At 40.0% G+C, this 25874-nt stretch overlaps 1 protein-coding gene across 1 annotated transcript in view; it reads right to left on the bottom strand.

Moving 5' to 3' along the window:
- The window catches only part of ATP8A2 (ATPase phospholipid transporting 8A2), a 306672-nt gene that overhangs the window by 238683 nt on the left and 42115 nt on the right, over positions 1–25874 (bottom strand). Inside the window, exons 17-24 of the mRNA XM_075050583.1 lie at positions 21731–21836; positions 20321–20403; positions 18587–18636; positions 16342–16411; positions 14507–14591; positions 13081–13220; positions 9183–9321; positions 1823–1887 (exon numbers count right to left, since the gene is read on the bottom strand). Coding sequence (XP_074906684.1) covers positions 1823–1887; positions 9183–9321; positions 13081–13220; positions 14507–14591; positions 16342–16411; positions 18587–18636; positions 20321–20403; positions 21731–21836 — 738 coding nt within the window. The remainder of the gene's footprint in view (positions 1–1822; positions 1888–9182; positions 9322–13080; positions 13221–14506; positions 14592–16341; positions 16412–18586; positions 18637–20320; positions 20404–21730; positions 21837–25874) is intronic.

The raw sequence follows: 25874 nt of genomic DNA, 5'->3' as shown, positions 1-25874 counted from the left end.
CTAGCTCCATTTTCTTCCTCTGATCTAGCAGGAACTTCTTCCGTCCAATCTTCAGTTTGGACCTCTTGCTTTAGCCATAGAGAATCTTTATCATTTATTATTTCTGAACAGGCATCACAAAACCCACATAATTTGTTTCTTCAAATTTAGAGGAACTACTATTTAATTCAGATTGAAATAAGAACCTTACTTCCAGGGTCAAAACACTTCAGGGCTTCAGAATGTGTAAGAAGTTTTTTTAAAATAAAAACAAAGCACAACCATTTTCCTTCTTCTGGGTTGAGTTCACAATACTTTCAGAAAAAAAGAAACCTAAAGTTTTCTTATTCTTACAATTCTAAAACAACCAATCCTCCTGCCTTGGGAAACAAAGACCACCAGCTGCTTGTTTTCTGCTGAAGTTCTGCATCTTACTTCAGGTTAAGAGGTCCAGTTAGCCAAGTGTGGCAGAAAGCTCAACAGAAGCACAGTATTTTGATCCCACAATAAGGAAACTGTTCCCTTAAAGAGGGACCACACAGAAGTGGAAAAATGGGAGAAGATGGTCTCAGCAGATGAGTGTTCAGGAAGGCATTTAGATATTTGCTTGAAACAATTTATATACTCCAATCTACACAGTTAACACAGTTAACAGTTTGAAAAAAATTTTTTAAAAAAGGAAGTCATCTTACCCCACTAGAATTACCTGAGCTAGTCTCTTAACTCTGCAGAAACACAGGAAACTTAACTTGTACAAGAGAACTAACACGGTCTTCATTGCTAGAGCGCAGCAGTGAGACAACTCCCATCAGGGTGCATTATGCTGCACAGAAACTAGCAATCCAGCCTCTACAGATAGATCATCTCCCCTTGGATTCACTGGGATCTCCTGAGTTCTCGTGAGCTAGAACACTAGGCCTTGAGATGCCACAACCACATACAGAGAACTTCAGTCTAAGCTGAACACACTGTCAAGGCTGCTGTTAACTAAATCACATAGACCCAACTGGAAAATAACACTTATCAGGTGATTACTTTGCTACAGTAGTATTCCTCTCTTCTATGAGATCTCCAGACATCCAGTAACAACTTTGATACTCAAAGATACAGGCTTTACACCTCCCATCCAATCAAGCAGGATGAATTGTCAACTCTAAATGGAAGTATCAGATGCTGCCTACTAGAGATCTTACCATCTGTCCTACAAGTACCTCTAACAGCAACCAGATGATCAAGTGATATCAAATGCTGGTATTGATGCTGAAACAAGCAAACTGGAAAAAAGATCTGCTGGGAAGACTCACGTACAAGTATATGATCTTTCTAGTTAATTTTTGTACGTACCTGAAGAGCATGGCAACCACTTGCAGGCAATTTTTAGGTTTCAAAAGCTGTACACAGACAAGCTCACAATGCAGTTTGCTGAGGCATAGGTTTGGTTACAGCTGTTCCATGCAATGCTGAAGATGGCTTATTATCTTGAAATGAGTCTTAGCTTGTTGGTTTTTTTTTTCCTTTCTTCAAATATATTACTACTATAACTATACCTTAGAGCCTAACCATATTCCTGATGACATACTGCAGGTTTCACCAGTTTGCAGCAGAATCAAACCCATGGACCTAATTAGTTTCTTGTTCTGAGACTATAGTTTGATCTGTACAGCTTGTGACTGGAGACCTCAGGAGTACATTTTGCACAACCCACCCCTGTTTAAGCATGAATTGTTTATGTTGCTACCCCTAAAGGCAAGTGAGAGAAATAAAATGAGCAAGCTCAACAACTTTCCCTTTTGTTAGCAACACCTCCTTCTGTCAAGAATTATACCTGAAATTGCTTACTTACATCTAGTGAATCCTCATTGACCAGGATGAGAGACATACTCTGTGAAATGAGTCTGCAAGAATACCCTGCAAGAAAAATAAACCACAAGAATTTACTTTTTAGAAGAATATTTAAGATTTAGCTAAACCTTAAAGATAAGCATTGATAGGTCAGATTACAATTTACTTTGAGCAGTTACCCCTAAGAAGCAGGCTAATGGAAACATTGGTGTATAGGACACACTCCAATTTGACAATTCTACTAGCAACACAGGCTGCATTTTATCTGCGTTTCCAGATACATCACTTGAGATTTTTTAACTAACGAAAACACTGTATGAGCTAGATGCATTAAATACAGGCTATAGCCCTAAAGTAACTTTAAATATTTCTATACTTTTTTTTTTTTCCAATCTGCATGAGGGCAGAATTGTCTTCAACATATTACAGGAACACATCCGAATGCACAGTTGCAGCTATGCCACGTGACTGGAAGCACACACATCGAATCAGTTGGTGCCACCCAGTCCCCTTAGCCCACACCTGGGTTACGTGAACATTTTTTACTCCTGAGTGTTTAGTGTGGAAGGTCCGTAGCTTCATCAAAAACTACAGATCAATGACATCGAGCCCCTACCAACTTCTACAGGTATCATGTAATTGTACTCAATTATTCTTAGTGTAGGACTGGGGCATGAAAGAACAAGAGCAAGTTGCCATAATCTGGAGCAGCACTCGGAAAGCTGTTCTATACATTTGCCAGGACACCAAAATTCAAAGCAAAAATACTGAAAAAAGCCTTTTATTTCTGTAATAGGGAAAGCCAGTGACTGCAGTAGCAATCAATGCCACTGAAGTGGCAGTTCCTCTGCCACACAATTGTCACCGACATGAGATGAAGTCATATCAGGATATACGTACTTGGCGCTTACAAAATAAACAGTTTAATTCCAGCTCATATGAATGGCAAGAGACAAATGCAGACTCACATCAGACTGACCCCACTGCATTATCCTAAAAGCTCATGCAAGTTCTCTTGGGATTAGCAGTCATGTAGCTTCATAAAACAGCACAGAATTCATTATTTGAAGCAAGTGCCTTTTATTGCTGATCTAAGTGACAGAGGAGCAGGAAATACAATAGAATTATTTTGTATTTCTACTATGTTTTTGCATACAAATGAATCACAGCAAGTTTAAGAAATTGCTGTGAAATAAAATGAGGTCTCAGAAGTCTTTTACTTTTCTAAAATGGAGACTGGAGGCTACTGCAGTATAAGAGTAACAGCCCAGCAATGAACCACTACAAGGCTGACAGGTTCAAAAGCAGAACAGCGTAGTCAATGTAAAAAGATTAAGTGTTTCTCTCTGTATCTCACAACAGCAAGAGAACAACTGAGGCATGAATTTATTTTCTGTGGTATTCTTAGTTCCTTAGGAAGGCTATACTGGCTCACCAATTGCAATGCAAATCACTTCCTCAGGCTACAGAATTTTTGTAATTGGGCTAGCTTTGTAGGTACAATCCAGGGTTAACATGCCCACTGCATGAATGACTTCCATCAAGAAAGCAAATCCCTCATCTTCCTTTGTGGAAGGCATGCTTCTATCACATAGAGGCACTTTCAGGCAGCAGGTTTGATTACCTGCAGAAGTTTCATTTCTCTTCCATTTTCACAGTTGTGTGGAATATGAGTATCAGGTGCAACCTTCCACATACATTTTCATCTTATTTGTGTTAACAAGCTAAGGTTTACTTTCTGCTTTAGAGAACAACACAGAAGAACACTGAACTTACACACACCTGTTGGGAAAAGGACGAAATATATTCTAGAAAGCACAGCCTACAAGGTATGAAAGCTTTGCAGAGAGCCTCTGATTCTGCCTGTGAACACGTCTTAGATGGCAATACAGAACTGAGTAATGAAGCTTCAGCAGGTATAGACAAAACACTGACTTAGGTAAAAAAGTCAGTTTGCCATTTTTAGAAGTTAGTCCTGGGCTGAAGAACCCCTTCCTTATTTTTACTGAGGAGAGAAAGAGAACACTACAAACTTAAGCACTTCCCTCCACATCACAGTTATTCTTTCCCCAGAGAATGGCAACAGCCTTGCGCCGTAGGCTGTTACAAATTCAGTATAACTAATTCAAAAGGATTTTCTAGTAGGATTTGATTGGAACAGCAGGTGCAACAGCAAGCTGTAATTTCTAAACCACTGCTCACTGTTTCATTTTGCCTCTTTCAAAAAGAGCAAGATGCTACTCGACAAGTGGAGCTGGAAAAAAACCACAACTATGGAAAACAGAGTTGCTCTGCTGTGCATCTTGGAAGTCACAGAGTCAGAAGAACTAATCCTGCAGTTGAGGCCATTTTGCAGCTTGTCATCACATTAAACAGAAAAGAGATCAAGGTTGGAATAGGAAGATATAAGTCAAGCCTAACAGTGTTTTATAGGAAATCTATACATTATGTACAATTTCAGGACTATGAAGATGTTAAAATCTAGCACTAGTATAAACCAAATGAACTGGCAACTGTAAGATTACAAGTAACATTTGTAGTCATATTTTCAAGTTTTATAATAGTTTTGTAGTAGTTATTACTGGCAGTACTAAGATAGCAACCAAAAATACATTAAGATCACGGCATATTTTTGCCAATGTTTTTGAGCAGAATATGATCAACTGCTGGTTCAAAGCTAAGTATAAAATGTCAATCCACACCTGTAAGTTGATATCTAGCTCTTTAATTTAAAAGCCTGACTAAAAGTCCATGAAGCAGATGAATCAGGAACTTCTGGCACTTATTTCCCTTCAAGTGTCCTGGAAGAAAGATTGCTTGAACCAGACTTCAAGATCATAGCCCACAGAATCCATCATGTCAGGCAAGAATGATTATCCTCTGTTTAGAGAGGACACATATGCCCTGCTCAAACTTCGCATAGGGATACAGGCAAGCATACTGGCATTGCTTCACTTCCCTCAATTGAAAAAAATCACAGCTTCCCATAACAGAAGTGGTCTTACCTCTAAATTGGAGACATATTGGTTTGATGGATGGACTGTTAGATGGGTAAGGAATTGGCTGGATGGCTGCGTCCAAAGTGTTAGTCAATGGCTCAACATCCAAGTGGAAACCAGTAACGAATGGTGTCCCTCAGGGGTCAGTCCTGGGACCAATACCATTTGCCATCTTCATTAATGTCAGCAGGATTAAGTGCACTCTCAGCAAGTTTGCAGAGGTCACCAAGCTGAATGGTGCAGTTGATAAGCTGGAGGGAAGGGATGCCATCCAGAGGGACCTTCACAGGCCTGAGGAGCAAGCCCATAAGAACATTATGAAGTTCAACAAGGCCAAGTGCAAGGTCCCGTACCTGTGCTGTGGCAATTCCAAGTATCAATCAGTACAGAGTGGGGGATGAACAGACTGAGAGCAGCCCTACTGAGAAGTACCCGGGGATACTGGCGGATGAAAAATTGGACACAAGACCCCACCTGGAGTACTGTGTCCAGCTCTGGGGCCTCCAGCACAAGACAGGCTGGACCTCTTAGAGCATATCCAGAAGGGCCACAAAAGGTATCAGAGGGCTGGAACATCTCTCCTAGGAAGACAGGCTGAGAGAGTTGGGGTTGTTCAGCCTGGAGAAAAAAAAGGCTCTGGGAAGACCTTTCAATAGAGCAAGGGTACTTTTAAGAAAGACTGGGAAAGACTTCTTAACAAGGCCTGCAGTGGCAGGACAAGGGGCAATGGTTTTAAACTCAAAGAGTGTAGGTTTAGACTAGATATAAGGAATAGTTTTTTTATGATGGGGTGGTGAGGCACTGGAACAGGTTGCCCAGAGAAGTTGTGGATGCCCCATCATTGGAAATGTTCAAGGCCAGGTTGGATGAAGCTTTGAGAAACCTGGTCTTGTGGAAGGTGTCCCTGCCCATGGCAGAAGGACTGGACTAAACCTTTAAAGGCCCCTTCCAACCCAAACCCTTCTATGATTCTGTGATTGTAAGGTAGTGCTTGCAGCTATCAATGCATACTCTATGTAAGAGCACTTAGCTCAACTGTAGGAATTGATTTCTTGTTGAAGGACAGATACAGCTCAGTGAACACTACATTCCCATTCCCAGAAAACAATCTGTTTACTAAGGAAGTTATTGGCTGGAAATCCATCAATTCTGATTTTCCGGAAGCCTGCTGAGCACCAGGATAGTGGTAAACAGAAATCTGCCTTTTTTTTTTTGACTCACTGAAAGGCAAAGAAGATCCAGAGTCTGCAGACTGTTTTAAGAGAACCATGAAGCTACAAGAACACTGTTAAGCCTTCTAGAGTTGTTTGCAGACACTCGCTAAGGACAGTTTCAGCTGATAAAAACTGAGGACCATATGTTATGCTCAAAGATGTTTCTAACCTGGAACTCCTATGTTCTATAAGCAGACAGTTCAAATGGTTGATCAGTATTAAAGCTTACGAGGAACACTCTCATCTCCTGCAGCTGCAGAATTATTGGCTGGCACACGGCTGAGTGAAGGCATGCAACCACCCCCCAGAGCAAGGTCAATAATTACTCTTCAGAAAAGTCAAGAATGCTATTAAGAGACAACAGACACTCACACACACACAAATTCTGAAGGCCAAAGAATCAAGAGGAAGCTGGAAGAACAAACTACTCCAACTCCTCAGGGCACCTGCCAAGAGCTCAAATACACCTCAATACATATGCATAGCCATACAGCAAGCCAGAGTCCATAAGCACAAGCTCCACACACAATGAGAAAGTGAAAATACCTTTTACTCCCCAGATAGCATATTTGCACCTGAAGCATAAAGTGTACATGTGGATTGGGTTTTAGATTTTTTTTTTTTTTTACAGTTTTAATGGGTTATATATGAGAACTGGAATGGTGCCCCATGGTTGTACTTTCAAGACAACTTGAACATGAAGCTAATTAAGTTCAAATTTTATTAACAAATTATACACTAAACAAAGTGATAATTTAGAAGTTAAGGGAGATGGTTATTTTTTCCAAGTTGCTATCACAAAAAAAACCCCCCAGCTTTCAAGACAAGCTGGTGTCCTTCACAGCCTTCACAGTAAGCCATCTCTGTAAAGCTCATTTACTTGTGTTCAGGTTAGCTGCTATCAGTTAACATATCAACTTATTTTACGTATTTATGCCAATATCTGGAGGTTGTTTGGTTTTTTTCTTAATTTGTCAAAAGATGATGCTTCCCTCCTCTCAGGTTGACTGCTGCTTTTAAAGCAAAAACTGCAGACAGTGATTCAAACCAGATAACTACCATTTAAATTGTCTACTTAAGCCATCCACCTTATTTCTACTACAACTGTATCAGTTCAGCAAGTTGTTTCACCTCGATACCAACTTTGACATACAAAGATCCATGAAACTTTAATCAGTTTTCCTAAATAAACAAAAATTCTAGGCAGTCAAGCAGACCACATTCTTAAATTCCACTAAACCAACTAAAGCAGGAAAAAAAAAAAAGGGACAAAAAATAGCAAATGCCCGAAGTTTCGCTAAAGGTAACAAATTCAGTTACAGAGCATCACAGTTCTGCCAGGGGGAGCCTGAAATACACCCAGACCCATCTACATGCAGTTCTACATATAAAAAGCTTTAGTGGTCAAATTCTTCATATAGTTAGAAAATCTTGAGGTCAACATGAGCCTGAGAAGGCTAAAGAAATAGCTCCTTCAACAGAAGGCAACCCGTGCTTTTAAGGATCCCCTTAACCTACATCTGTACATCTAAACAGACTAAAATCTGCAAATCTGAATGCAGTTGTGGATGGCACTTTACACGGGCACACTAGAGACAGTGGGGATAAGCACAGTGCTATAGTCTTAAGAAACAAGTTGAAAGCATCACTCATTTCTGCAAGAGATCAGATCACCAGAGTGCCACTCTGCCTCTTGCCACCTCTGGGCAGATTTACCAGTTATAGGGAGAAAAATAATCAAAAAGAATACAAGAGCATCATGGCACTATACTGCCAAGGATGCTATATTTAGGAGATAAGAGATGTCATGAAGGGGAGGTATGCTTGTATCAGGATCTGTTCCTTTACCAAGTCTTTATTACTCAGTTAATACCTGGATAGCCCCCTTCCTAGGAGGCTACTAGTGTAGTGTGAAGGGCAACGGCACGATGGGAGCATAGGTACAGCTCACAAATCAGCATTTCAAGCATGGCAGCATTCTATGACAGCACAAGGTATTGCTACTCAGGTTGCCCACCTTGCAAAGCATTCACAGTGAGAAAAAGGGTGAAGGATTTGAGTTTTGAGTACTTACTAGACCTACTCATGTGGGATATGCAATGCAAGGCTAGCAGAATAGCAGTGCTACATTGAGCTGCTATAGGATTGAAATTACATTGTGCACCTCCAGTTCAGCCCAGCCTTACAGTAAAATCTTTGTATTTGACAAGTTACAGATAGAGTTGGATATATAAACTGATTCTATCAGATACATTTATAACCTGAAAGGAAACCTAATGTTTAGGTGCTGCTTCTAACAACAAACCTAAAACTTAGTGCTAAAAACTTTCCAATTTTATGCTGCAAAATCAGGTAGTCAGATAAACACCTATGTCTCAAGGTTACCATTCTACTACATCAGTACCCAAGCACACCTGTCTGATAAATAATTTGTTCTTTTTGTTCACATCATTGCAAGACTTTCTTTTGCATTACAACGAAGGTAGTTCGTAAGTTAATATACATCAACAGGTTTGAGACAAGGATGTCCGCATTGTGCCTTGATAAAACAACCCACATGAAACTCTACCCATATACTCAATAGCAGCAACACATTCTACTGACAATCATGACATACTTGACTAACATGTGCCATGAGGTGACAGCAGGATGTTCAAGCCTCCGCCTATTTCACAGACAAGGTTTGCAAGAATTTGTAAGCTATACGCTTTGTATTACCCTATTTCCCATCATATCCCAAACTGCATTAAAATCTAGACATGGCAATCAGTAAGAAAGAAAAAAAGCTGTAACAGTTTGATATAATGCACATCATAATTGAAACATTACAGTCTGGTTGAGCTCTCCAGTTTCCATCAGAAGGCAGAGTTATCTATATTCACTCCGTACAAGAACTTCACTTAACCAAGAGCAGAAGTGTCCCTTTTGCCTTAAGAAAAACTGAATATAGCCTGACACTCAGAGCAAAGACTTCACTCCAAACCCTGCCCCCCTCTTCTCCAAAGGGAAGGCTACCACATGCCTCCCTGCTATCAAGGAACCCTTCTATAAGAAGCAGGCCTAATTTTGTTTTAGACCCCACACAACAGATGTAGTATGTAACCTGCTACATCTCAGACAAATTCAGAGTAACCAGAAAGATGGATACCTATATTGAGAGCTGTTTCCTGTTTATCCCCCGTCAGAATCCATATCTTAATTTCTGCCTTCATTAGCGTGGCTATTGTTTCTGGAACACCTGCTTGCAGGCGGTCTTCAATGGCTGTAGCTCCAAGAAGCAGTAAATCCTGGAAAAAAGAATTTGAGGGATTGTTTTCTTAATATAAACATCTGTTTGGAATATACTCAAAAAGGAACCGAGGACAACATGTTGTGCCTCATTGCTAATACAACTTTTTGACAAGCAATATACACTACAGTAAATTTCTGGTGTGGCTATTCTACTTCCTCTGCACACAATTCACATTTCAAAAGGTACAGAATGGAACAGTGTGTTTTTGATCAAAAAGATGGCAAAGTTTCAAGAGCAATTCATTGAAGTTATACAACTCCAAAGCTAGCCTATGGATGAACATATATACTAGAGTATTCACTAATCACCATAGCGACATAACAAGTGGTCACAGTTAATGTATTTCTTAAGCTCACAAAACAAAAGTCACCTGGCATCACATCATTTAAACTAATTTCCCCCCCATAAAATGCACATACAAACTGGATACAATCACTCAAAGCAAAAATTATTGCAGCTATTTATGGATATAATCACTACATTTATATAATACAAGTGGTATGAACATTAATCAATCCAAGTATCTCTAGTCTACATACAGATGTCTGCCAGGAAAACATGTCTTGTACAACAAATTTAATACTACAGAGTTAGCCACATTCTTATGCAATTCTAAAGTAATTGCTTGAAGAGATTTGGCCATGTTACCAAAAAAAGGTCACACAGACAAAAATACCTAAGAAATAAACATTGTCAAAGGCACAATCTACTCAGCAGATTTTAACTTTAAAAGCATTTTAATGATTCCTTAGATATGTAAAAAGAAATGGATACAAACTCAGTTTAGTTATACTGTATCATTTCAGGAATTGCACATGAAAAGTAACAGCTTCTATTTGTAGGGACTATAATTATTCAAAACAAGCGTAAACAGATGAAATGAACAGAAGTAGAGTTGGTGGTGTTCAGCCTAGAAAAGACAAGGCTCCAGGGGACTTTATTGTGGCCTTTTTACATAGGGGACTTATAACAAAGATGAAGAAAGACTGTTTACCAAGGCCTGCAGTGGCAGGACAAGGGGCAATGGTTTTAAACTGAAAGATGATAGATTTAGATTGCACATAAAGAAGGATTATTTTTTTTTTACAACGAGGGTGGTGAGACACTGGAACAGGCTGCCCAGAGAAGTTGTGGATGCCCCATCATGGGAAGTGTTCAAGGTCAGGCTGGACGGAGCTTTGAGTGACCTGATCTAGTGGAAGATATCCCTGCCCATGGCGGGGGGGGTTGGACTAGATGATTTTTTTTTAAAAGGTCCCTTCCAACCCAAACCCTTCTATGATTCTACAAAGAGGGCATCTTGAGCAGCTCCTGCTTGTATGAATCTCTGCATGCATAAAGAAGGAGGAGTTATGCCAGCTTATGCACCTGTATGAGTGAGTTACAGGTCTTACAAAGTTTAAGTTTTGTAATGAGATATTCAGCTGGTAAAGGTAGGAGAAACAACTTACATAAGTCATGTGCTTTAGCACCCTACAGCCTCCTGATGAAATGTTTGCCCTATCAATGCCAACATTTGAAGGTTACAAATGCAATCCAACTGTGCAATTGTAGATTTGTCTTTTATTCCTAAAATCACTTACAACAGTTAAACATGACAGAAAGGGATCGGCATGGCTGACCTACTCAAGCAGGGGAGTTACTATTGTGCCTGCTGAACCCCCTCCACCAGTGTACTGGTGGGGAAGGAAGCCAGTTTAAGTTTGTCTCTACATGTGCACCTGGACTATGATCTAGTGATCTCAACGCTCAGACTGACTGCCCTGGTTTCAGTTGGGATAGAGTTAATTTTCTTTCTGGTAGCTGGTATAGTGTTATGTTTTGGGTTCAATATGAGAAGAATGTTGATAAGCAACAACTGAAATCATCAGTGTGTAAGTAGCATTTGGATAAAGTCAAGGATTTTCCAGCTTCTCATGCCCAGCCAGCAAGAAGGGTGGAGGGGCACAAGAAATTGGGAGGGGACACAGCCAGAGCAAAGGGGTATTCCATGCCATGTGATGTCATGTCCAGTGTATAAACTGGGGAGAGTTGGCCTGAGGGGGATCACTGCTCAGGAATTAACTGGGCATCGGTTGGCAAGTGGTGAGCAATTGCATTGTGCATCACTTGTTTTGTATATTCCATTCCTTTCATTATTACTATTGACATTTTATTATTGTTATTATCATCAGTACTAGTTTCTTCTTTTTCGTTCTATTAAACTGTTCTTAACCCACAAGTTTTGCTCACCCCCCCCCAGTTCTGTCCCCCATCCCACTGAGGGGGGGAGTGAGTGAGCAGCTGCATTGTGCTTAGTTGCTGGCTGGGGTTAAACCATGACACTGAAAGTAGCTGTCCCACTCTAGTTTGAGCCCTTAGATGAAAAAAAACAGCCTGTTAAAATACATTATATTTTATGTTGCAGCCACAAGTCAGTTTATTATCTAGAAATGCCTACAGACCAGAGAATTTAACCTGGGAAACACCAGCTACAGAAAAACAAAAAATTAAGTTTCAAGTACAGTTCCCTGCTCCTTGGTATGACCAGAAAGCAAACATTAGCAGTAAAGAAACACAGGGGATACTTCCTACCAATATGGCACTAAGTCCAAACTCCAATTCTACAACCCGCTCATGGGTCCCCTTTTTTCAAGATATTAAAATTGTGAAAATAGGCAGGAGGTAGATGGCCAAAAATGATCTAAGGTTTGAGAAGACATTTTTAAATAAGAGAATCAAGCCATGTTCATTTTTTCACCTCAGTGAAAATACAAGAGTATGACAACACAGTATAGGAAGCAGAAACCTGAAAGGAGCTCTGCAAACCTACAAAACCAAGGATTAGATAACCACACTGCTACTGACCGACCAACACAAAGCAAGACCCAAACTTCAGCTCTTAAAGAGTTCTTGGAGTTCTTCTGTTACCCCATGAAAGTTAGCTCCTATCCTAGTCTTGACCTCTTTCCCTCTTCTGCCCCAAATAACATAAATAACAGTGCTCCAGAACTTAAGTTGCATTGTTAATATTAATTAAAGAAGAGACTGAAATTCAAAGAGTGTTTTAAAGAAACCACTAAATAAAATGAGTGAATGAACCAAAGGAAAAGAGCATGAACAAGCGTAGGTAAGAAGTGTGACTACCAGCATGTCAGAAAGCAGTAAAACCAGCAACTATCAAAGAAACACTGGCCCCTAGTGTTGATATTTTAACATTTCATTCATTGTGGGATTACAGCATTTCAAAATGGTTCTCTGATACCTGCTCTCCCCTTCCAGAATTATGAGTTCTGCAACTTGCATGGAACACGGTTTTTCACTTTTTTTTCAGTTCATGCGACTACAGGCCTTGATGAGCACTTTTTTTTCATCTACAGTGAATACAACACCTTTCAGAAAACCTGAACTGTGACTGCTGTATAAAGAAGAACAAATTTCTCTTCATATAGTAGTAGTACATGGGAACTCTGTGCAACACGATGATTTTATATGTTATCTTTATCAAGTTACATCAACCTTACACAAGACAACAAGATAAAAAGAATGTGAGAAAAGAGTTTAAGTAGCAATGACCTTTTTATACATAAGTTTGTCTCGGATTTATGAATTAAAACTTGAGGTCTATGGACTGAACAGGTTGCCAACTAAGAATACCTTTTCAGTTTCTCATTAATGAAATCAACAGTTGGTTTTACTGTATAAAGCCCAAATTCCATGGGAAGAGACATGTAAGGGAATCTGTATCTGATCATCAAAAAAGTATGCATCTTACCTTTTCAATGATCTCATAGCATTCCTCCAGCTTCTGAGTTCTGTCTTTCAGAACTGTACTGCTTTCATTGTAGACATTCAACCACTCTCTGTAAGAGTTTTCTGACAGATCTGCGTAAGCAATGCACAAAGTCCTCAGACCTACAAATCAGAAGACAACAGCCATTACACACAGTAAAATTATACTGAGTATCAGCATATCATTAACGCCCTAACAAATGCTAGACTGTAACCCTCTCATTGGAACAACAGTAGCTTTTCATGCACACTGTTAAACTCTGGATTTGAGAAAATCTCCTTGTACATTTTTAAAGCATTTGGGTTTTTACAAATGTAAAACAAAAAGTCTAGCTCATTTAGGTCACTAAAGTTGGTACAAATCAAGAAAGACCCTAATGGGCACAAAATTCTCCCTGATTTTCAATATTGCAATCTAGCCATACTAGAGCAACAAAGTGTCATCTTTAATCTTTAATTTGAGTATGAAAGCAAGCTTGGCTTTCATGTATTTCCAAGAAGATCAAATTAAAGAACCGGCTATATATTGTGATGGGAGATACTACTTAGTCAAACATAGTGCACAGTCTACATTTCCTCTTAGAAAGACTGTTTCCTCCTTCAGTGTATATACCTAACTCACATTATTAATGGGAGTTACACATGCACAAAAGAGTAGAGAATAGGGCCCATGAAGTATGAAAACCATTTTATTAGACCACTGACAAAAATTAACATACAGAAGTAATGATTTTTTTTTTTCTGGCCTGAGTCAAGCAGAAAGGAGTCTCTGCCATAAAATACAAACATTTCATTACTGGGAATGTGGCAGTCTGCAAAAAAAATAATATTTTTTTTTTATTTTTTTTTTTTTTTTCCAGATTTAGGAAGAAAACCAGTGGTTCATGGTTTTACTAGAATGCAAATATCTTACGTTGCTGCAGAAGAGAGAACAAAGCTAAGTACTTCCTTGTGAACAGAGGCATTACATCAGTCAAAGGCCTTACAGACCATTTCAGGTCATCTTTGATGTCTCGGTCTTCCAGGCTTTTCAGCATGTTCAGATTACCACTCTGCTTCGTAAAGCCAAGGACTTTATCATCTGATTTCTACACTGGTAAGAACACCTCTAACTCCAATCTAATTGACATATTCCAGGCAATACAAGTCATACCCTTTCCCTTCGCTATGGGCACACAGAACCGCATTTTTTCCTTCTAAATTCCACTTCTCTACTGAAATTGCACAGCAGCAGGGCACAAACTTCCTTAAGCTTAAAATTATCCTAGAGTTGTTAATATGCTGATTACACACCACGTATTAATTTATCTTCATAACCATCTTATTTAGCACTGCAAAGCTTAGACCATGCAGAATGTGCTGCAAGTAATTTGATAAACTGAATTCTTGTGACATGCTGTTTCTCTTACCTTCTGTTGCGAAGTATTCAAGATGGCACAGTGTTTGCTCCATATACTGGGAATCTTTTGAAAGCCTCTCAAAAATTACATTATCCTATTAAAACCAAATTCATTACAACAGAGTAAGTCTACATATGAAGTTTCCATCTGTATATTTACAAGCTCAAGTGAAGTAACCTGAGTGGACTTGCTAATAACAGAACCCAAGACTATATTTACAGGGAATACATTTGGGGTTTAGAGACTCTGGTTTGAGTACGTCATCTGGATTGTGCCCAAGAGCAGAGATACTGCATCCACGTAAAACAATGAGGATGGAAGTACACTCTGCCCTCCTCCCTCTTTCCATAAAGGGGTGCCCATTACTGGGCAGTACAGAACACTCCTTTCTGAATTACTAAGCAGATACATTGATTTTCAGAGAATGCAAGTGTCTGGTCTTATTCAGTACACATTGTAGTCCCGTGCAGGAGAGCTTCTGGCAATCCTTTCTAAAAAAGATTTCCACCGATGTTAAAAAAAAAAAAGGCAGAAACACTGATCAGGTTCTACCACAAAATTTTCTCAGAAATAACCTTCCTCCTGCAGCAACTTTCTTGATCACTAAATCAAACAGCAATTGAAAAGGCCCAGGTAACAGCTGCAATGAAAATACAGCACCATCACCTCTGTATCTAGGATTTTATTCTGCAACTACCACGACAAGTTGCTACACACACATAAAATACAGAAACCCTACTTTTGCTCAAACACGTACTCTTAAGCTAAGTAAACAGGCCTACACCTATCATTGATTAGACACAAGCATACAAACAAGTAATTTATGATAGAAGTGACAGGATAGATCACTATCAGAATGCGGAAGAGTTCACATAGAACAGGCAGTGAACTTGCACTTCAGATGAGTGGCAGATGCAGCAGAACATACATGACAAAACACCAGATTACACTAATTACTACAACCCTTTTGCTCTGTTAGACATCTAAGCCTCATATGGAAGACAGCATGGAATTTTTTACTACAATCTTTCCTGTTCTCCATCTCTTCCAGTGCCACACTCCAAGAAACAGTATCAACTCAGGCATGGTACGAGCAACAAGCAGCTGCAGATCTGTGCAGTCCTACTACACATACAACTTTGAAATACTGCACACGACAGTGGGCTTAATTCACTCCCACCACAACAGCATGAAGCTGGCACATCTTAATCAAATCAGGGGAGTTAAACTGAAGCAACAGCGCAGTGCACCCAGACCTCTGTGTCAGGACAAATTCAAGTAAACCAGATCCTTACAGAAGTCTGAAATACTTTTCCCTGTTGCAAAAAGCCACCTCCACAGTTTTCCATTGAAATTAGAACCACTCTCTGGCTGTGGCCAATGCTAGTTTTGCAGCCTTTGTACTTTGGCAAGTTATTGCTCTTGTCAGTGAGGACAGCAGCACAACATGGTGCAAGTCATGATGACAAATAAGAGCAAATGCAGAGATGTGACAGAGCCGTATCAACAGCCAAGCACTTGAGAACAGATTTTAGTATTACAGATTCAGACAACAGCATTTAGACTAGCTCCTGAACTGCTGCTACACAGCTGGGTGAGATGCTGACTTTGAGTAAAGGGTACTGCTCCCATTAGTTTCAGGATTTCAACTGAGTAGTGGAAAGCCTAGCAACCTTCCTGCCTGCAAAAAGTCAGAGAAGGAATGACAGATCTCTTAAATCACTTGGCCCTAAACAGAAAGCCAACCACTATTATGTATGAGACATGAAATGCCAGCATCAGCCACAGCTGTTGAAACAATAACTGGTAGTGTTAGTTCTCCATTAGGTAACATAATTACTTACAGCCCCTTTGCAGTAGAGACGTAGCTGTCCTGCTGGAGTTCGAACTATCACTGACATTCTCTTCCTGTTGCTATTGAAAGAAAAATATTTGCTTTCATTAGTCATAGTGATGAAGAGTAAGTCCTGTTCTAGCCAGTGAATTTTCTCAGATGCATTTACTGCATCTGAAATAAGGGGAGATGTAACAGTAGTAACTTAAGACCCCCACAATCCTTCACAGCAAGGAGAAATAAATTGCCCATTTCCAGCTTTAGCCCTATGGCTCCCATTGGCAGGCACTCAATGAGAACATACTTGCACCCAAATATGAGCAAGAATTTGGAAAAGAGAAAGATAGCACAAAAATCTTCTTAAAAGAAGATGCATCACATTTCTTCTCAGCTTTTCCTTATTCCTCAAGCAAAATTGTTTTGGGGACTCAGGCTAGAAATGGAATCATTACTATAGGCATAACAGACATTGGAATAAGAATCCACCGACAAAGGCAGATATTTAACTTCCTAACTCAAAAGAAAGCAGAAATGTCATAGAAAGGAATCATGGTATACACCAGCTCTTGGCTTCCCTATAGGTTCTTTATATTGGTCTAATCAGACCTACTTAGTTGAGATTATATAGAACAATCAGACCCTCTGAGCAGGGCTGCATATTAAGACAGTCAAGTTGGAAAATTTTTTTATTTTTTTTTAAATAAAGGTAAACAGCAGCATACCGTACACAGATGTTTAACAAAGGAAGGTGGGCAAGGTTTGTTTTTTGGGGTTTTTTTGTTGTGTGGTTTTTCGTGGGTTTTTTGTTTTGTTTTTGTTTTGTTTTTTTAACAAGATCAGTTTTGGCATTTCACTTATCAATCAAGTGGCTTTAAAAGAGCCACTGGAAAAGAATGCAGCTTGTAAGAGGCAGAGGCAGATCAACTCTCATCAAGAGAACCCTAAGAACATGTGGTTTCATAGAATTCTTTTCCTTAGTGAAAGGAGACCTCAAAAGCAGCCTCCTTCCTCACTGCCTGCTTGCCAATATGTACAAACAGATCAGGGTGTAGAGCCATCTTCCTCCTGCTCTGAAGTTGCTCTGGGAAATCTAGCCCCTTTTCAGGGCTCAAGAGCCATGTGTAAGAAAGTAAGCTCTTGGCACGTATTGTCAGACAAAACAGTCTCTAAGACTTTCTAAAGAAAGTCTGAAAGGACAGTAATTAGCTGTGCCCAAAATTTCTGCAGCAAGCTAATGACACTAAGAAACTTCCATGTGCTTTTTGAAATCTAATTATCGGAACTCCCTTCCCTGGTCAAGTGGGAAGTTGCTACACAGAGGCAAGAGCTAAACCAGCTTCTTTCTGCTACATGAAGGCTACAGCTACTCCTGTCTACAGACACCAGGGTACTGGTCAACTTGTCAAACCCTAAAAGGCTTAGTACTATTTTAGATATCCCCACAAGTTGCCTAAGTAGCTATATTCTGAATGAAAAGAGTAAAGTAGCCAAGAGGAATCTTCAAAGCAAGCCAGAAGACAAGAAAAACTACCTGCCCAAATATTCTCTGACTGTAGTTTTACATACTCCATTTTGAGCAGAACCAGCCAACTTAAAGATAGCAGAGAACAAGACTCCAAGGCTTTAAGCCACAGTAACAGTAGAAAAAACAGTAAAAAAGCCTGCTGACTAGCACCATTCAAACGGACAAAACTTTATCGACTGAAAAGGAGAAAGCACCTTTTATCATCTCCAGTCATTTAGGGCCCTGTTTCATCACACAAAGTTCCTTGCTCATCTTAACTAGCCTGACAAGTTAAGAATGTTTGCAAGGTCTAGTTTTTCATAGCTAGAGTGGTTCTTAAAGGGGCACCAAAAAGTCCTCCAGTTGTAGATTCCACCTACTCAAAACCAAGTAATTTACAGAAGCACTAGACAAGTGCAATCTCAGGTCGCAAAGCATGTTCTTGAAGTAGACAAATGACACATCAGGAAATCAATGAGGCACAGAATGACACTTCCAGGGCAGCAATTTCTCAGTAAGCCAACAGAGCTGGAGTGGCAGGGGAAAGCTTCATACTCACGTGCCGCAGCCACCAGTTTGTAAGAAGCTTTGTGTTAGTCCTATGTTGGAAATGAGGAGAAGGAGGGGCAGGACACAATTAGGGAAGTTCAGCTTTCCTACTGCATCAGCTGTATCTTTTTATTATCAATAACATGTTTTCCAAAATGGTTTTCTTGTTACCCTGTATTTAGTACATTAAAGGAAAACTTACCTGGAAAACTCCAGCACGTTAAGAATTTCAAAGGTTTTTTCTTTTCCCAGCTACAAAAGCAAGCACGTACTATTATAAGTATAATTTGTAGTATATTGTTACATGTGCAAACATGCAAGTTGGTTAAACACCTTGGTTCACACATCCCAGTGTACATACAATGTGGTAATAGCTCCCTCTGCTGGTAAAAATTACGTAGAGCCCTATTCAATGAAGGCATTCTAATCTTACTTGAATATCTAGCATTGCAGCATCCTCCATTTACCATTTTTACACCATTTCAAGGAACGAATATCTTACTCCAGAAGGGTAAGCATGCTCTGAAAGTTAAGCTGCATATTTACTTCTAACAGCTATCAACTAAAAGACATATTACAGACAGTGAGCATTATTCCAAGTTAATGTAAACATGCCATCCAGATCTGGTATTACAATAACCTTTGTCTGAACTGCCTTAGCATTTCTTTTACTTGAGTTTACAAGCATATTGGATTATTTTTTTTTGTGGCAAAAAATTATTAACTGAGGAGTAATCCCTGTTATCATCAACAACTGTTTACTGGGGTTGAACATGAGCAACTTCAGAAAGGAAAAGGATTTCAAAACACCTTGTCTTTGCCTTTCTTGTTGCACAACAGATGGAAGGAGCAGTAGGAGTTACTGGAGTCTTGAAACTCCAGTGGTAGTTGTAGCACGGGGTTAAAGAAAGGGCTGTAGCAAAAACTAATTGCAGTACAGAGTTATGTCCTACAAGGCACAAATCAATTCAGCAATAACCCCAAGACGAAAAGCCACCTCAAACCCATGTTACATGTACTGCCACTGACGTAGGCAATGAGGAGAGACAGGAACCTCTGGGAATGATAGCTTTTGTTCCTGGCTAGAGACTGACCATGCTCCCAACTTGGCACGTATGAGTATAAAACTGGGCCAGGTGGGCCTGGGTCTTCCCACAGAAAAGAGAAGAGCCTAGATAGCTCTAGATGACACTGCTCATCCTAAGCTTTTCCCCTTTAAACTAAGCAGCAGTTTTCTGAGAAGTTGTAAAAAGTTTGTGACAAGTCCCAGGAAGATGTATGTTTTAAGTGCTTAAAGGCTTAGTAGTGTACCAAGAAACTTGAAAGTGAATGCACCTGAGAGGAAGGACAAAAATACATCCATTATTCTTAATAACCACCCTACTAGCTACACCTGTGTAAATCTGGAGCCACTTCAGCTTAGACTGCAACTTAAGTCAGAATGTGACCCTGTGGGTTTGAGACTGCCTATGTCAACTCTAATCTATTAACTATACACCCCTGCATACAGAGCTTGTTAAGCAGATATATCTTCTACAAAAGATCTTACTCAGAAGAAAAATTACATTTTAATACAAGAAATCAAACATTCAGAAATACAGTAACCATTAAACATAATAGAAAGTCTCCCAGACATGTAAGTTTCCTTCTAATGTGACTGTTCTCATCTGTGCTTCCCAGACAAGGGAAATATTCTTCAGGCACAACTGCTGTCACTTGTCATACAAGCTTGCAACTTCCTATTGCCCATGCCACACAAAAGGGCAAAGGGCTTTGCATCTAAAAAACAGAGTAAGACAACTTTTCCCAGTCTGCAAAAGCCTTTTGCATGTAGCACCCTAAAGGCCCTATAAAGGGTAACTTACAAGAATCACATAGGAGACATTTATGCTCTGCATGAGCTTGGCAGTCTGTGCCACATGCATCTACTACTTACCGCATCAATAATAACCGAATGTGGAGTCCGTCCTGTGAAGACATAACCAAGTTTTTTTGCTCCTTTCACTAAAGCCCCTTCATCTGCCAATACAAGAAAAGCTTAGGTTTAATCTGGTGTGTAGAAGAGGCCTGTAAAGCCCATACTTAAATCTGCCGCACCGCCAAAACACAGAAGCCCCCTTTCCCATGTACTCTGCCACCTGTAGAGTAGATCCGCACACACTTCCAGAAGAACATCCACATTTTAGTCCTACAAAGGCCGTGCAATATCAACTACACAAATTTCATATTCAACCTGTATAAAATGTGCTGTAATTATTGAAGCATTAAACTCTATTGTTGTGGACAAAACATACTTCTCTACAAGAAAAGGGGGAAATACCTGTTCTGAAAGCAAGATCAAAGCTATGTTATTCTGAATTCCTAAAACATACATTTAATCCCTTTCCTGCTGTAAAGGCACTAAGATCAGGTGCTATAGAAATACAGCATTGTCTTCTGGGGACTGAACTGGGCTGTGTCATTCAGAGGTCAAATAACCCAGCTGAAACCAGAGCCAACACCTCTACCTCTAGTAGGTAGTTATAGAGCCTCATTAAGGAGCAAGCAACATTAAGCACAGCCACCATATAGGTGGGTTTAGTGCCCAACTCAAGCAACCCTAATGTCTCTAAAGCTCCCTTGTCTCCTCACAGCTCATGAACTGTGACCAGAGCTGCCTTACATGGGCTCTTCAGGCACTCTATTAGGACATAAATCAGAAATGATGCTCCTCCATCACTTAATACATCACTACAACAATTCTAGAAACATCCTCAGTAACAGAGATAAATTTGATGGTGAGCAGGGCCCTGCTGTTCTGCATTTTGGGCCTGCCTACCTCCTTTGCTACCTCTGTGCTACCTGAAAGAAGGAAGAAATGGGTGAAGGGCAGGCCCAAATATGGCAACAACTCTACTCTTGGTTGTATTGTGTCATGTATCAGCACCTTGTATGTGCACAGAACAAGATGGGAATCTACTACATCAAGAAAAACAGTTTACACTCATGCCAAATAAAGCAAGTAACTCTTCCTGCAGAAATAAATCAGTACTTCCATAGATCAGCCCTATGCACTAGAAGTTTTACTTTTGCTTTTCACCCCTGCAGAAAGGCTAAAGTACAAGGTCTCATGAGAGCAGAAAGGAGCATAAGGCCAGCCTAGCTCTGCAGAATCATCATGGACTTGGACATTTTGTGGGAGACATTCGAAAGCAGTGTGCACTAATGACAGCAGATGCCAGATCTACTGCTAGCATCATGGGGGACATCTTGCTTTCAAAATCCATGACCTTTATGGAAATTTCTGGACCTTCCTTCCACCTACTCCCTCACTCCTTCCCTCACAAAAAAGAAAGCAATGACCAACCTGGAGAGGAGGCCTGGTAGATGATTTTATTTCCTTGTCTCTCAGGAACAACAGTATGACACACCGCCAGCAGAGTGAGGAACTCCTGTATGTGCACAGCTGTGGGCTAGACAGGACATCAGAAGAGTCAGGTTTAGTATTGCACACAGACTGGGAGGCAGCTGTTCACTAACTTGAGAAGACCTCTTCAGTACCACAGACCAAAAAAAAATACTCTGTTCTCTATTTACGGTAGTTGTCTTGGTCCCAGAACATCAATACAGCAAAGTTAAGGGCCAGCTTTAATAAAGTAGAGTGCTAATGATGAAGACCTCACTTAAGTTGCAGAGAGCTGGGAAGCCAGAATATTCCCCCATCCCCCCCAAACATAAAAGCACTAGTTTTGTATCACCCCAAGCTTTATATAGGCAAAGATGACTGCCACAGGATGCTGATGATAATCAAGCAACAGGGAATACTACTTTGGTAGCTTCCACAACAGCTTTCAACAGATTGACAGTAACCACACCAGAATTAAACTCATTGCAACTGCACCCTTAGTGATGAACATCCAAGCTGACAGCAGCTGATGAGCCAGTAGAAGGCAACATCATGTGCTCTTCCACAGGAACACATCATCCAGCCAAGCAGAAATTTGATCAATGGTCCCTACACATTCAGCATCACGAGAACACACAGTATGAAATATTGTGCACATACTGCATAGTCACCAGCCATTCCAAAGTGCTTAAAGAGACACCAGGTCTACAGCTCACTGAAGGTGCTACGGCACGTAAATCACAGGTCCCTGATCAGCAAACTGTGGCAAATGTAGCTATAGTGACTGGAAATGGAATCCCCCATCCCATTCTTCGTTCCTTTCCACTCCTGCCTCTGGCACAGCATTTCTGGTCTCACAGCAGTCAGGAATGGTACTCAGCTGCCCAGCTCACAACCTGCCATACTGAATTCATCCACAGTTCACACAGATCTTTAAGACGCTTGGCTGAAACAACTGAAGGGAACAGATGTTCAACTTTGCTACATTCCTAACATCCACACTTGGTAGCATCAGTATCTTACATCACAGCAGTTGCTTGCTCAGTGACTGAGTCAGACATGAACTTCGCAGTTCTACCTTCACAGAAGCCTTAGCTGACTTGGCAAACCCTCACAATATGAACGTATCATCTAGATTCCAAAGTTTTCATTAGCATAGCGTATTTTGCATATACTCTGTCTTCACAGAGCTACTACAAGTTCAAGATGATTACAAGAGCTGTTAGCACAAGGTCAGGCCAAAACCCCACTACTGTAATATTAAGAACAAGATCAGATGAAGAATCCTACAAGATTCTAGTAAAACAGGATCCAAGTTTGCGGGTTTTTTAAAGAGTTAATTAAAAGATGCTTCTACACAATTTATTCTGCTAGTGTACACCAGAATGTTTCACAACAGAAAAAAGGCTACAATGTTCAAATGAAACTTTTTCAAGTGAAAAATACATGCCTCCAAAAATCCTCTGTTGTGAGAAACTTGTATTATATGTATTTTTCTAAAAGTACATGCAGTACACAGTTATTTTAGAAAACCCTTTAATCACACATAACTACCAAGACATTAAAGATTCCTCCATTTCCCACTCTTAGAGGGGCACTTCAAATTCAACTTCTCACAATTAGCAGTGAGATGAGCACAATCCCAACTGGCTCTGACACATCAATGCTTCTCTCCCCAAGCCAAGCTATGTGACAAAAACAAAACCAAAGTTTTGTTCTATCTCAGGTCCTGTTTCAGGGCCAAGACCAAGAATGGGCAAAAATTGTTGAGTTTGTTTGTTTTTTCAATGTGTTGCACACAGCCTACATACTTGTATAACAGAAGGATGCACTGGCAATAGCAAGGTTTAATTAGTAGGAAGTGATTTACTATGAAAGCAATGAAACAGTGTCAGTTGGCAAATGTGTTAAACACAAACAAAAAGTAAGCATATCAGGAAAAAAGTAATAAAGAGACTAAAGATGCAATACTTATTTTCTTGTTTTACTTCAGGTACTTTATCATGAATATTTTCAAAATAACTGTTCCACACAGGACCTTTATCTTTGCATGCAGAAACTTCTGAATTGTATGGTCACACACCACTACAATAACAACAGTTGTAGCTTTTGACATGCTGGAGTGCAGAGGCTGTGTTAAGAAAGTGAACAGATGGAATATAATCAGAGAATAGTGTGCGAAATGTTAAGTCCACAGCAAATTACTGGTCAGGAAGTTACTGCTGCTCCATTATTTCCAGTGAAAGCAATGAAAGTTTTATCTCCATCTCAAAATGCACAGCCTGCCAGATTCTTATTTCAGCATCCATTGCTGCAGACCTTTGTTGTCCTCCTTACACTTGTGTCACCTAGCCCTTTACACACTTTCATAGTACATGTTCTATCAGCTGGAAACAACCTGTCTCCGGTAATGTCACAGATTTTAATCCTTCCTATGTATTTATTTCTGCTTTCAAGCCAGCAATGTAATTTGTTGCTGTCTTGGTATTTTCACAGCTCACAATGTATAAAATGGCAATCTTCCAATTCTATAGCAAGTGATCACCAGAGACCCAGCTTATCACATCAGCTCCTCCACACAGCTGTCATTTGTTTCCTTTCTGTATTGTTCCAGCACTGACAAAATATTTGTTGCACTGGCATGAATCAGGATAGGCCATTCAAATTCCTGCTTCAGAACTGTGAACAGAAATATCATTAATAGCTTCTGTGGCAATACATCCCTTGCACCATGCCAAGTTTAACCCCAGCAAAAGACAGAAGTCCCACAGGTTAATCGATTCTGCTTTATTGCTTCTTTTCCTCTATTAAAGCAAGTCTCTGCCATTTTAGAACTCCAATTCTTACTGATGGTCTCTGTGAGACATTCCTTGCTTCCTCATTTAATAAGCTCAGCTCTATTTCTTCCCGCCCCATTTTCCTCCTTTTCTATTTATCTGTAGCAGGAACAAAGTTGGCATATTTTAGTCTCTTGTTCATCTGTCCACAGGTAGCTCTCATTTTAAGTGCCTTCTCCCCCTATTTTTTCTCCCTGTGTGCCAACAGCTCTGGGTGAAAGCAATTTCTTCTCTTTCTCTCTGTCATCTCCAAAGATCCATGGACCATCTGGTGTACAACACCTGCACACCAGCAATAAACCCCACTGGCTAAACTTACTTTGCACACTGGCCCAACAAGCTGAGAACTACAGACACACTGAGACATAGTCTCATATTTCTGGAAGCAGTTTCTCAATTGTTATCTGCAAAGCATTATCTAGACTGAAAGCAAAGTTTCCCTATCTAGAAGGCACAACATTATCTATTATCAAGCAGGGCACAGACCACTGATCAGGAAGCTGGGTAACAAGTTTTCATCCCTGTATGTTCTCCCTTACTCAGAGGGAACAAAACACTGAGTCTAAACTCAGTCTTTCGGGGAGCAAGCTGCATTCTGCAGAGCTACATATCTGCACGTTTGTCATGCATGTCCTTATCTGGGCCTCCTCACTCTAAAGACAGAAACTGCATTATTCTAGCCAACTGGTCACAGTCTGATAAAATTACAAGGAAGTTGCATGTGAAGTTGAAGATATTTATTCGTCTCTCCTTTCACTTGTAGCAGTATCAGATCAGTGCCTCTATTTAGAGTACTTCCAGATGAGCAGGACTGACAAGTTTTTTTGACCAAATGGCCTAAAAATGGCCAATGGGCTATTAAGGCACATTAACAGCTTGAGCTTACTATCTTACATGAATATGGCACATTCTGCCAAGGACAGCTAGTAGAATACTCATCTACTTCATTAACAGGGAGAATTATGATTCACCATCTTAGAAATGTGAAGTTCCTACTGTTTTGTTCATTCAAATACCTGGAAAACAATGTGAGGATAGGTCCATGTTGGACATGTCTAGAATAATGGAGCTGGTAAGGCTGGAGGGGATCAGGATATTTCAGGCACAGACTCAAAGAAAACATTAACCAGTGTTTGAGAATCAACCAAGTTAAATGCAAGTTTATCTTGTCCAAAGCCACTGAAATATGACCTATAATTAAAGATACTGCCTTGGACTTGAGCAAAATTAAAGTACTAAAGTCCCATGCACAATTAAGGGCAAAAGCA

This window comes from Buteo buteo, chromosome 18 (genome assembly GCF_964188355.1).
Source record: "Buteo buteo chromosome 18, bButBut1.hap1.1, whole genome shotgun sequence".
NCBI lineage: Eukaryota > Metazoa > Chordata > Aves > Accipitriformes > Accipitridae > Buteo > Buteo buteo.
This window is presented reverse-complemented; position numbering and strand designations above follow the sequence as displayed.